The sequence below is a fragment of the Ctenocephalides felis genome, unplaced genomic scaffold (genome assembly GCF_003426905.1).
Source record: "Ctenocephalides felis isolate EL2017-DRISC unplaced genomic scaffold, ASM342690v1 CF-g0.4_SCAFFOLD_00845, whole genome shotgun sequence".
Classification (NCBI taxonomy): Eukaryota; Metazoa; Arthropoda; class Insecta; order Siphonaptera; family Pulicidae; genus Ctenocephalides; species Ctenocephalides felis.
In genome coordinates, this window is record NW_020536999.1 from 22,193,865 (window position 1) to 22,208,696 (window position 14,832).

General features: G+C 26.7%; 1 protein-coding gene across 1 annotated transcript in view; it reads right to left on the reverse strand.

Annotated features, from left to right (window-relative positions):
* Positions 1 to 7,204: 7,204 nt before the first annotated feature.
* The window catches only part of LOC113380558 (bestrophin-4-like), a 36,849-nt gene continuing 29,221 nt past the window's right edge, over positions 7,205 to 14,832 (reverse strand). Inside the window, exons 2-4 of the mRNA XM_026619746.1 lie at positions 13,293 to 13,403; positions 9,565 to 9,736; positions 7,205 to 7,348 (exon numbers count right to left, since the gene is read on the reverse strand). Of these exons, the coding sequence (XP_026475531.1) occupies positions 7,205 to 7,348; positions 9,565 to 9,736; positions 13,293 to 13,403 (427 nt within the window). The remainder of the gene's footprint in view (positions 7,349 to 9,564; positions 9,737 to 13,292; positions 13,404 to 14,832) is intronic.

Sequence of the window (14,832 nt, forward strand, 5' to 3'; positions counted from 1 at the left end):
TTCTCTAATGAAGGTTCATTTCTAAATGCTTATTACAATGACAAACCGATCATGTCGTATTAAAGTATGACTTTAATCACATTATTGTTTTTAAATATTATACATTATCATTATATAAATGTGTATAATGGTTGAACACTAATAAATGTGTGCATCACGAGTGTTACCATATTACTAATAAACATTATTCAAAATTGCAATATAATGTATTTATTTTTACTTAAATGCCATCTTGTTACAGTATCAATAAGTTTTCGCGTGCAAACTTTTTTTAATTTTTAAAAGACTACCAACTATACCTACAAACAATATATTAATGATGTTTTCACAACAATTAAGTAAATTATCTATATATATATGAACTTAAAAATTTGAATTAAAATACGAATTTTGTAAGTCATATCTGGAACACAAAAAAAAGAGTCAAGAAGAGAAGAAAATTAATTAAAATATAAACTCTCGAAATACAAAACAGTTATTTCAGAAGTTATTTATATATCTTTGGTTTTTGCACTTTCTAGTTTTAATTTTCTGGAGTCACTTAGAATTTTCTGGAGTCACTCAGAATTTTCTGGAGACACTCAGAATTTTCTGGAGTCACTCAGAATTTTCTGGAGTCACTCAGAATTTTCTGGAGTCACTCAAAAATTTCTGGAGTCACTCAGAATTGAAAAAAAACCAGAATTTTCTGGAGTCACGCAGATTTTTTAAAAAGTCACCAGAATTTTCTGAAGTCACCAAGATTTTTTTTTAAAATTTGCCAGAACTTTCTGAAGTCACCAAGAAATGTTTAAAAATCGACAGAATTTCTGGAGTCACCAAGAAATTTTTAAAAAGTCACCAGAAATTTTCAGAAATCACCAACAAATTTTTAAAAAGTCGCAGGATTTTCTGAAGTCACCAGTATTTTTTTTAAATTTGAAGTCACAACAAAAATTTAAAAAGACACCAGAATTTTCTGGAGTTATCAAAAAGTTTTAAAAATTTGATGTGACCAATGATTTTCACAGATTGTTAATACAAATCGAATATTTTTATATCATTAAAATCGGTTAATCAAAGCATTTTTGAAAACTCGCAGAAAACATCTAAGGACTTGCATAAAATAGCCTTTTGCAAGTGCAAAAAATTGACGAAATTGTTTTTGGTATTTTACAAGTCTACATCTGGTTACATACGTCTAAAATATTCGTAATTTGAAATTTGATTTATTTATTGATTTTTATTTAGGTTTATTATATTTATACAAATTTTTAGTTTTTTTTTTTTTAAAATATTATTACAACTAAATGAAGCTCTTGGTAAAATTTTTAATCATTTATATCCTGAAAAAACTTACTAAATACATTTATGGCGTAACCTACCATAAATAGCTTATTTTCTCATATAGCTTAATTAAATCGAATATTAGTTAATAATTTAAATCACCAAATGTGACTCCATTAACCACGTATAAATAAAATTTTTCACATCCCGTCTGCAAATGTATGTTAATTTACCTGTATTTATCTAATCTGTTACTAAATATCAAATAATTCACGGTGCATTAAGAAAACGCGTTATGAGCAACTTTACAGAAATATATTTAAATAAATTACGAATCGCATCATATCTAAGTAAATAAATACATATGTGTAATTGATGACAATATTTAATAATATTGTAAATACAAATTATATATTATTAAAATTATTCTGAGAAGCACTTAGCTTCATATTTGCGGATTGAAGTTATGTTATATCCGCTTTGTATAGAAAATTGAATAACACAATGTTAATACGAGGTTACGTGTTTTTTTTTAATAATTAAAGAGACATTAAATAGTGCTTAGAGATATGGAATTTCATTAAGAAGTCGCAGGTTCGATACCCGTCTTGGACAGTCTGATATCAAGCAGAAGTCACATCGGTTTTTACTTGGAAATACAGATAGCAATATGTTTCCAAGAGAAAATAGTTCTACCAAGTATATCTGCATCAATAATAAAGTCATCAGTAGGGGAGACTGGTACTGTTGTGCCACTTTTTCTTCTGATCAGCAATAGTTTTAGTCCCGTCATTTAAGCTTAAATTAGGTAAGATTCTCGGAATTTGAGATACCCAGTTGTAAGTCTTAAATACTTGTATTTTGACACCCTAAAATTGTCTCAAAACCTACATATGGTATTGACACCCTACCCTATATGCAGCCTTTGAGTTTTAATTTGAAGAAAACAAAATTAAACTTTAAATTACCCATTTTAATACAATCACAATTAGGAATTAATTATCAATTACCATAAATCATATAATTATTAATAATTACAACGCGGTCTTCAGATCATGTTAACGAAGGGCGCTGATTTAGTGCACTAATCGAAACTTATTCGAACAAACATACTTCATCTTTCTCCCTTTAGACCCTGTCTTAAAATCGATATAGTTTAGATGCTACAAAAAATTTTTAATAAGTTTATAACATAGAGATAGGAAATTGTTTGAGTTGCTATTAGTAAAGCCACGTGGTTAAAGAAGCCACCAGTTCATATGTTTCATAGATACTAAAAAACAATTTAAAGACGAATTTTAAACTCTTAATTACCCATTATAAAACAAACACAATTAAGAATTAATTATCAATTACCATAAATCATTTAATTATTTATAATCACAGGCGCGTGTAAAATTTTTAATACGACAAATTCAAAATGCGTATAAGTTTCCTTTGCGGAACTGAATCGACCTTGCCTCGATAACATCTTAATATCTTCCACATTGTTAAGTGGCAGAATATAAGCGAATAATAGCAAAAAAAAATTACATCGCATGCCAATTTCATATTCATGGACGATAAATCATATATAGTTATATAAAATATATAAATTCAACGGCGGTGTAATAAAAAATTAGCATAGAATGGATATAAGTTGTTTTTCTCGCGATATTCATAAGTGATACAATGAATTAGATTTTAATATTATTATTTAGTAATTATATCGTATCGTGTTTTTATCATTTTTTGCACCTATTGATTGTAATTATGTGGATAAATTAAATTCCTAAGCGGGAAATAACACGCATTTGTAGAAGCAAACACAGGATCCATAAAAATAGTGCGTAAAAAACATTTAGGGTAGAGCGGGGCTTAAAGGTCCATGGGTAAAAAGGTTCACCACCGATATCTCAAAAATAAGTGAAGTTAGGAATTTTTTAACGACAATATTTGAAAGTAGAAGGAAAATATGAAAAATAAGCCATCACCTTGATTCTTACGTTTGAAAATCCAAACAAAAGTATTTTCTTTCGATGCTAGTTTTTTGACTATGAGCACTGTTATTTAGTTTACAAAACCTTAATATAAGTTTTATATGTAAGTTATTTAATTGTTTTATAAGTTGTGTTGTTACTTTTTAATTAGATTCAACCGTTTTTTTTATATAACCTCTTCAAAAACTTATATGTGGCTGAAGTAAAAAGACCAACTAAACCTTTATCCTGGCAAAGGTATAAATAATAAAATAAATATCAAATAAAAAGTCAATTAAGTTAAAACAGTAGATAAAATAATTGAATAGTTATTCGAACTTTGTTGATAAATATTTCTGACGAAATACCAGATCAAGGTTATATACAGTGTTATATTTGTAAAAAATGTACCCATGAAATTTATATTTTGCATTGGTTGAATAATGTAGCTATTAGTTCGTAAAATCCCTTTAAAATTAAAAACTAGTGGGGTGCATGGCATCGTGCTTTAAGGCAAATTGCTGGAACTTCCCGTACCGTAATTAAAAATCTTGGTAACGAACCCAAACAAATTACACAAAATGTGTACACATTATGAAAATCTTTATAAAATATCTGATAATTTGATGTGCATATGTCTAATGATCATTTTTGACTGCCAAAAGGTATCTTTTTATTTTATTTTTATTGATTGTCCATAACCGCTAGATCTGCTTTCCCAAAAATTTAATCAGTTTTTTATCTTGTCAATATAATTAAAATGTTTTTTAAATTGTTAAAATCGGACGCTCCGTTGTCTTGGAAACTGAGTTACCATTTTTGGCACTTTTTGCCCCGTATCTTCGGAACGGCTAAACTTGCTTTTGCCAAAAACTAATCAGCTCGTCTCCTTATTGATACGAATCGAATGTTTCTTGAATTACACAAATCGGTTGATACGTGTTCCCAAAATCGTCGACGAAAATTTGTATCCGTCCATACACATACATCCATTTTCTCTAAGGTATGCCAAAATGTTCAGGAACTTTTGAAACGTCAAGATATATAAAAAAAAATTATTTTCGATTTTTTGTGATTAATATAACTTTTTTAACATTTATTGGGTTAAAAGGGACAAATGAAAATTCCAGTAAAATAGTTAAAAAAACACATTTCTATATTTAGAAGTTAATTGCGAATTTTCCTGAACATAGTTTGATTGTTGTTTGTTTGATATGTGTAATGTGTTGTGACTTGTTTAGACTAGTTTGGTTTAGACTTGAAGTCAAATTAGATCTTTGTGCCCTGCCCTACCCTATATCAAAAATGTAAGTTTTAAAATTTCTGAATCAATAAATTGCTGCTTTATCAGAGATGTATAGAGTTGAAAGCGATTCAAGTATTATAAATTGATCTTCTGAAAACTTGCCTAATTTATATAATTATAAGACAAAAAATTCTTTGTTTGCTCACAAAAAATTGTCGAAACATCCATTGTATATATTTTTTTTAATTTGATCTGTCAAAGATACGTCTTTGCTAGTTTATCCAAGATCCAGTTGAGATCAACAAAACATTTTAAATTGATTTTTATTTAACAAATATGCCTCTGTTGTTTTAAAAAGCGTCACGTTTCGTTGTTGATAATATTTTTATGATCAATAAAATTTGCTAAACAACTACGCAGTTCAAATTTTCTTGAAGCAATACTTTCCTGAGACAATATAATAAAGTCAAACTTCTGGGATTTAACCATTTTTTTATTCCTATTGTTTGAGGAATATAATCTTAGATCTATTATTATTATCAAGATAATATTTAAATAAATATTTTGTTTGTTACAAATTTATTTTTAACACGAGCAGCTAACGATCCAATTAAAGCACTTAAAGTGCAATTAAGTATTTTATATATAAAATTTGCATGTATTAGCAATAATGCGATTCTACAACCATGACGCATAATTATATAACTACACTTAATAAATCAGAAAAACACCGATTGAAAAAGTTATATAATAGATTGAGATGCGGAAAATTGAAAATTAATACCCAGAACAAGATAAAAGTCAAAGAGTAAATTATAATTATGTTGACAGAACTAATTACTGTCGGGTTTAAATTTAATACGCTTGATGAAGGTTTTGAAATTTGATTGAAATAATTATAAATAGATGTGTGTAGGGGAGCTGGGGGTTATTGTAAGAAGAGTATGTAGTATCAGACGTTTTTCAATAGGATCTTGAATAATAATAAATTATTAATTTGCATCATTATTATCGACTTATTTGAAATATATCTTAATTTGCTTCAAATTTATCAACTTTTGATAATATGTAATATTTTTTAAGATTCCTAAATTGTTTATATAGTTATCTTGATTAATGAAAAAAAAACACATCTGGGATTAGTTAAAATAAATCCTTAAGACTCCTTGTAACGTACAAGAATTATACACAAATTCGAGTAAAGATTATTGGGTGGAATATATATTTTGTGAGAAATAGGCTCATGTAAATTTGGCTACTGAAGACACTACATTTTTTGTAAAAGTGTTACAATAAGCTCCTACCTCCCCTATGTAATTTATAAGTTTGTAGTTTCAATATTTTAGCCTGCATGTAATTAAATAGAAATCTATGACGACAAAGAACCCGCATTAAAATATATTTGAGAATAGTAAAATGTAATCTTTTTTATGACTACCTGTATATTATTAATTACTGATTTTTATTGAATACCTTGGACACTCGGTTCAAATAATAAAGTAAACCTTAAAAATTATATAAAGATTTTTTTGTTTTTGGTATGTTAACAAACATGTCTAGAATATAGAGGAAGAGTTTTAAGTACATAGCATACTTAATTTGTGCTTGACAGATAAAAATATAGAAATTGGTCAGCAACTACGTAATTCATGATCAATTTTGCTTTGGATGAATATATAGTCCCAATTTTGAAAAAAAATTGATTTAAAAAAAAATCACCAGAAAAGTGTCTGAAGATGTTGCGATCAGCAGACTTATGTTAAATTAAAAATTAGCATGAAAATGATCCTGATTTGCTGAGAAATGGTGACAGATCATTGGTTTGATAATGACGTCAATCCAAATGCTCCAATTTTTATTAAATGTCTGAGATTTGGTTCAGAATGACCGTGAATTGCCCAAAACTGGTGACAAATCACATGACGTCAAATCCAAATCCCAAAACCTCAATTTTTTAGTCAATGTCAATGATGATGTTGTGATCAGCAGACTTGTGATTTTGAATCAGACTGAGCCTGATTTGCTCCAAACTTGTCCAGAAACTCCAGATCATGAATTTAGTCATGAAGTCAAAACCAAATACCAAAACCGCAATTTTTCAGTCAGTTGCTATCAGCAGACTTGTAATGCGATCAAAATGATGCTGATTTTCTCTAAACTGTTAACAGATCATGGGTTTGGATATGACATCGAATACAAATCCCAAAACTTCAACTTTTCAGTCTGCGATCAGCAGAGTTGTGATAATTTGGAGATTTGGATCAGAATGATTCCGATTTGCTCAGAACTGGTTACAGATTATTGCTTTGCTAGTTACGTCAAAACCAAATCTCAAATTCTCAATTTTTCAATCAATGTCGATGAAAATTTTGCAATTAACAGACTTGTGGTAATTTGGAGTTTTAGATCAGAATGATTCGTAAATGCCCACAACTGGTGTCAGATCATGGGTTCGGCCATAACGTCAAAACCAAGTTCCAAATACTTAATTTTTTAATCAATGCCAATGAATTTGTTTCGATCAGCAGACTTGTGATAATTTGGAAATTTCGAACAGAATGATTCTGATTTGCTCAGAACTGGTGACAAATTATAAATCCTCAATTATTTAATCAATTATTGACCCAGGTGAAAGACAACAAATCAACAATAAAATGTAAGTTAATCGACAAAACTTCGAAAAGCTTCACAATAATATCAAAAAATTATTTCATAATATTTATAAAAATATCTATTAATTTATCATACCACTATCCACCAAATGTTGCCATGTAGGAAATCTCCTTTTGACCCGCAAAGAGACCCTTTGCAATGTGATAACATATGATAAAACTGCATATCTGACTATGTTACGACGCATTAGTCTACCCCTTTCTTCCTGAAAATAAAATAAGGACAAAATTACTACTATTTAAAAAAATAATAATTAAAAATCAAATTCATTGAAGCCAAAATGCAAAATTTCCAACGCCAAGAAAAATTGAAAAATAAATTGAATTTAAAAATGAACAATGAATAAGATTATAAATTTTATGATTGATAAAACTTAGTAAGTTATTAATAATATTGAAAATTTATTATAAAAAAAAATTTAACATTTAAAAATAAAAATTTAACGTAGTGGATGAAGTTACATTAAAGGGTTACCTTTAGCCTTTTAATTCGTTATAATATATTTTGCAAAGTACTGCAAAAGTAAGTACGTAGGTACTGATATTTTTAAAAAAACATTGGTCAGTATTTAATTTATCTATATTAATTATATTCGAATTATGAATAAACTAAATTAAATAAAATTATATACAGATATTAAACACCGAATATTATATTAATCAATCAACACTTATTTACTCATGTCTTTAAATTTACTGAATTTTTTCTAAGTAATGAATATTGATATAATAATAAATATCTTATCAGCTTATTAAAAAAATAGTAAAGGAATTTTTACAATTTCAGTATCAATTATTCAGTAAACATGGGCTTGTACGTGGCTCAAATAGTAAAAGCAGTAGTGATATCAGTTTTCACTTAAAAATGCATATCTAAATTCCAATTTCATGTACAAATAGACTACCTAATAATTATATCATCACAAGAGAATAATCTACCACTGGGTTGCCTCACAGCTCATAAAACACCTAAGAATGGCTCTGATTGCTGTTTTTCAAATTACGAAACATTTACAACAATATATAAAACGATCTATTCCGATAATAGATATTTATTATGATCTAATCTGTCATAAATCGAACGTCGATTTGCAAAATGATTGATTTTATTTCCAAGTAATTTCTGATCGACAATGGCGTTGGTGAAATTCCGGTGTATTATCAGTAGACGACCGTGGTTCTCAGAAGAACAGGCCATTATAGAAAGTATATATGCAGAACAGGGTTTGTCAACATTTAATGGATTGAAATTGATTTGTACTTGGACTTCCCTGAGGTAAAGGATAATTGAATTATCTAATATTTTTAGGTAAACTTTAATATTCTGCAAATGGAGCTATATTTCTAAATCTAGGTGATGCCTCGATTGTTTTGGGATGTTTCTCCAAAAAATCTAATATTTATCTGAAAATTATCCTAGCAATAGTTTGCAAGGCATCATGCCATTCTCCAACACTAGTCAACTTATTATATTTATTAAATTATTAAAATTGCATTCCCTGGAAGGTATTGCACCTTTCACTTGGATATAATATTCAAGTTGGTCATTTGTCGACATTTGCCAGAAGTGATGAATGCGCTTCAGCACGGACTTACGGAGAATTCGTAATAAAACAGAAACATGACCGGAATTTATCTATCTACCGGAGAATATTTACTAGAAATGAATTTAAAATTAAATGTGGAATTTATTCTGCAGAGGCTATAATAGATGGAATGAATATTTGGGAAAAGAAGCAGCACATACATACTGCATTGTCTTGAAAAAAAAAAAAAAGATAAAACAAAATTATTGTGTAATTTGACAAGTTGCATTTATTTATGTATTTGGAAGTAAAAAGACGAATTGGCAAAATAGATAACACTATTTTGGAAAATGTGATTTCGATTTAGAAATTAGATTTCCGATATGTCATGATACAATATTTTTTATAATTTATATAAATATTACATTTGCGGAGTAATAAATAATCTAAGATTCAAGAATATCAATGTAAAAATGATACTAAATATGATTTACTTACAAAATAAACAAATCAAAACTAAGCTAATGCACCATATGAATAATTTGAAATATGCCGCCTGTTTTTTTCTTAATTTTAAAATAGAAAAGCTGATGTTGACGAATGAAGAAGAAAGCTTCTGAAAATTGGATAAGGGCATAAATAAAGGCAATGACAATTTATAATTTAAATAATATTTCAAACAGAATTTGCAAACTTTTTCAAATGAATAATAAATGTCAAAAGAGCATTTACAGAAGAGCTTTTACAAAATTTGTGCTTAATGGTACTATGTTTTCTACAATAAAAAAAATTACATCATTTATAACTCACTGGTTGGATAAAATTTACTGTTTACAAATAATACTGATTTTTTCATATAAATTTATAAGTCTAATATAAATTTGTTATCAACTTACATCTCCCGGAATTCCGGCACTTATATACAAAGCCAGCGTGTCCGGCCATGGCAGCAATCTGAATTGATCCCACCACCTTTTGACAACCAGTGATACATAGAAACCTAACACAAAGGACATTGGTATACTTTCGCTTTGTGCTCCAAAATATTTTTGAATTTTTTGGAAAGTCCTAAAACAAATGAAATATCAATTAGTAAAATTAAATCTAAAACTATAATTGAAAAAAACTATAATTCAAAAAAATTTCAGTTATATACTAAAATAATTAATATTATAATATATATGTAATTATAGAAATTTTCCTGACAGCTAATATTATTAAAAAATAAATAAATAATTTATTTTGTGAATAAATAATTTATTTATTTTATATATTACATTATATATTATATTTTATATATTAATTCTTCTGCAGAACTAGTAATTGGAATGATTCAAAAATCCTGAAGAAGAGGACATTCTATATTCCCGAAACGTAGAAATAATCATAAAACAAAAAAACTCATAATAAATAAAAAATCATAAATAAATTTTTCAAATAAATGCTTCCAAAATAAAATAATAATATATGCACATATAGCAAAAAATTAAAAAATTAAAATTCTCTTACTATTTAATAATTTCAGTTTCGTTTTAATAATTGCAAAATAAATATGTAGAGCAAACAAAAAAGAGTAGAGAAAACAAAATAAAAAATAATTATTATTATATAGTTTCGATTTAAAAAATCCATGCAAAATCACACGTTTTACTAATTAAGTATGTATAAATCAAATTAATTGAATGAATTATTGATTAAATACTAACACATATTTCTGCGAAACCATATCAATTGAAATAAATTAGTTAATAGAGTATAGTTGTTGAAAACAATACTGCATTGCTGAAATATTTTTAAAAAATAATTTCAATAATATTTATGAATTCTTTTCTAAACTCCATAAATTCTAAATTTAGAATTCAATAATGCCGAACGATAATGATTTAATAAATAAACATTGTAAATGATTCCATCAGAAAAATCTTATACTCATACATGTCATTTTTTTATTTTTTTACATAAAGTAGATTACAAGTGTAAAATATGAGTCAGATACTAAAATAAACACTTTTAATTTTAATAATTAATGTTTTTGAATCATACAGGTACATGCAATGCCAGTGATCGGTGTTTACCTTGTCAATGTTATTATTAAAACCTTGATAACTTTCATTTTATCGATTAATTTTAAATTAATTAGAAGTGATGCCAATCAGTAAAGTCTAATGTTATTATATAAGATGACTTCTTACTCAGACATTATGTAAACAAGTTTATTCGTAAGGTAAGAAGAAAAGATTCAGTCAGAATAGACTAAAAATACATATGTAAAAATTCACGTCTTTATATTTTTGATATGACTCTCAAAACTTTGCTTTTTAATAATTAATTATTAATATTATTTTTATTATGAAGAATTCGATGACCACAACATTCGAATTACAATAATTGCGAGCACTTTTATCAGTTCGAGCGGTAAAACTTGTTTTCAAGGTCGTCAGAAGGTCATTGAGGTGCCAATGCCCTCAAGCAACAAAACTGGAAAAGATTGATGGCCCTAAGATAATTTTGTATGTTTTTTTTGCAAAATACTTGAGATTTTTTGTGCAACTTTAAGAGGTACATACACGAGGTATTTATTTAAATCGTTGTGATATAATTATGGAAAAAGCTCCTAGGGGTTCTTAGAACTTTTTGAAGATGAAGATGAAGTTCATTTGCAGAATTTGAAATTTGTTCATTTTTATGTTTCATCGATGTTAAAAATCTGTCTGAATACTTTGGACACACGTTGTAATGATATTTAGATTTAGATTTAGACAAATTTAATTACTCATATTTATCAGTTTTTTTATGATTAGTAAAGTTTTTTTTCTATATTGAAGTGTGTATTTAACAATGTTTGAAAAGCTTAGAATTTATCAACATTTTTGCAAAAAAATCAGAATCAATTAAAAAAATTCAAAAAAGTTCTGGAGATAGTTGTGAATATCTTTCGATTTTGATAAAGATTTTTGAGTTTTGGCTTTTAACTTCAACTAGCATCTAATGCTAAAATTTGTTAAAATTAATTTAAAAACTTAAGAATATCACAGACGTTCATTTTTTTACTAGTGCTATATAAAACTTCATCCAAACGTAATTAGTGTAACATATTTTGGGTACAAAAATTTTGAAAAAAACAAGTTTGCACTTGCCTTTACGCGTTTGAAAATTTGGTGCACTTTTCTGCAATTCTTTAAATATCTTGAAAATTTTGCACTTGGTCATTAAATTTTTCTTAGCATAACGAAAACTAGATGAAATTTACTTTGAATTTATATACTAAGTTTTATATACTTCAGTACAAACATTTTGCATGACTGCTTTTGAAGCAACAAATATAAAATTCAAAGCTGAAAACATCTAAATTGTACCAGAAAGACCTTTGTTCAAGTAATTACAAGTTTTACCTAAAGATTTATTGAAAATTGTATTAATCAGTTTTTTTATTTAAAATAATAATTAAAAAATGCCACAAAATTAGAAATTCCAAAAATTGGGTTCAGTTGTTTTCACATGTCAGAAAGCACATGAAACTTGCTTTCAATAAAAACGCCACTCCAGCTGCTTGTTCATAAATTATTATTTCTAGTTTTATTCAACCATCAACTTTTATTATTTTTATATATTCATAAAGTGAAATTGTTATTACAATTGTCAAAAAATCGAAAGTTTTCAGAAGGCGTTTCGCACAATGGGTTTTATTCAAAATCGGTGCCAATGATATGCAGAATACAATTATCTCATATATGATGAATAATTATTAAATGTATTTATTGTTAAATGCCCACGACGTCAAATATTTACATTGTTACAAGATGGAATGACAAATGATAAAAAAAATGAAGACGTCTTATTAAAGTCAATTAGTAATAGAGTTATTAATCATTTTATTGGACGTTAGGATAAATGATCAATATTAAGAGTAATGTAATGACTTACAGTACAATAAAATAAATATACTAAAAATATAAAATAAATATACTAAAAAACAAATTTCTTTAAAATTAAACTCCTTTCTAAAAAATCTTTCCAATTGATTTTCAGTCAATCTTTCCAGTATGAAGAAAGAAATTTATTTACTCAATTATATTTATTTAGAAAAGTTTTTCAATATCATCTGAATAATTTATTATGAAATATTTTTTACAATAGGATGAGCTTATTAAATTAACAAAAGCAATAATTTGAAATAAATTGGTTAAAAGATTCAAATCTTCTAAAATAATAATATTGTAGAATAAATAAACCAAATCCTAACCACGTGTATTGAAGAAAACTCACGTTGTTGATTCATAAATCAATATTAAAATACTTGTTCAACGTGTTTTATAATTAAAATTCATTAATTTATATACAATTTACACGTAAATAATAACATGATCTTTAATATGATAAAGTTAAAGGAAAAATAGAGAATAAAATATTTTATTAAAATGTAGTAAAGATGTAAAAGCTCGTAGATGATAAATAAACACAAATGTTTGAGCAATTATTATATTAGATTTATAAATAAAAATATTTTTTGACAACCATTTGGAACATTCTTATCTATCCAGGGTATGTTACAATGTTTTCTATTATATTGATACTTTTGTATGTTTTTTATCTCTTTCCTTAAATAACAAAGGAATCTACTTACTTTTGTTGGTGGTCGTCCAATGCATATCTGTATACTAAATTTATCACATAATACAATGCTAAATATGCTAAAAGTTCCCTCCATACTAATTTATATACACTGCCTTTCCATCTGCAACAAAAAGAATAAATTAGATAATAAATTTTGTATTATATTATTATACAGGGTGTCTTAGAACTTAACATCATGCCAAAACGGGGTAATAGTATTGATATGAAGCTCATGAAAAATTTAGAAAAAAAGTTATCTCACGTTGTTTGACATTTTTGAGCATTCTTTCAAGTGCAACCTAGAGCTTTGATAAAATTATGGAATTTTTTCGGTTAATGTGGTTAATTTTGTCAGTTTAAACTTTGGAACTGTAATCGTGAATAACATTTCTAAGATCGCAGTAAGCAATAATAACACAATTAGACCAAGTTTTCAAGAATTAATTTCAAGACTTTTTGTTGAACTATGAATTTAAAATTTGTATGATCAAACGACTTCGAGAGATCCACCTTTTAAAAAAATGTACTAAAGTGTGTTGGCAAGTTTCATCAAAAGTTGGCACATTTAATCAGGATTTCAAAATGGTAAAATACTTGATAATTTTATATGAAAAATTTTGAGTAAAAAATAAAAATCTTAAAATGTCATGATTTTTGCTAGTACATCTTACTCAACGCTATAAACATTTTTTTATTATTTTTGTAAGGCAGTTAAGGTCAATACCCCGTCTCGTCTTGATGTTAAGTTCTAGGACACCCAGTGCATAAACAATCTATAATAATAAATAAAGGGTACAGGCACATTTTCATACAAAATCGCAATTAACAAGAAGAATACGATATGAGACTTTGATAAAAAAATAAGTTCTAATGTTAAGAATTCGTTAAATATATTATGATCATTGTTTAGTTTAAGTGAGCACAGGATGCAAGTGCAAATTATATAATTTTTCCATATATTTTCCATAGCTTAAGTGAATACGCCACATCCCTTTTTATACTGCTCTTATTAATGTATCCTTACTTTAAACCCATGTACCATTCTAAGAAATTGTACAAAATTGTGAGATTATAGAAAAATTCTAATTATTTTAGAAGTATTAGTCTAGTATTAGTTAGTAAACTGCCATCCCCTTTAGGCAGTATTATAATTTTTATATTATATTTTTAAATTTAGAATTTTTAATATTCAGTACTCAACTACTCAAGTATTCAGTACTCAAACATTTACGAGTAATAAATATTTCAAATTTTATGTCTATTGTCGTTTTTCATTCTTCCAATAGTTACAGTGCACACAAGCTTTTAAAAGTGTAGTAATTAATAATATAACTATAATACAGGAAAGAATATAATATTGAGTTATCTAAGAGACCGAGCTTTTCTTGTTTACACAATATTCTGTTAAGAACTATTATGTATTTATTATAATATTTTATGTTCATCACATTTTCATTAAAATAAGTTCGTAATTTTATCTTGTAAGTTGGTACCATTTATATAAAACTATTATAAATCAACCCTTATTCGACAATAAGTAAGTAAAACTG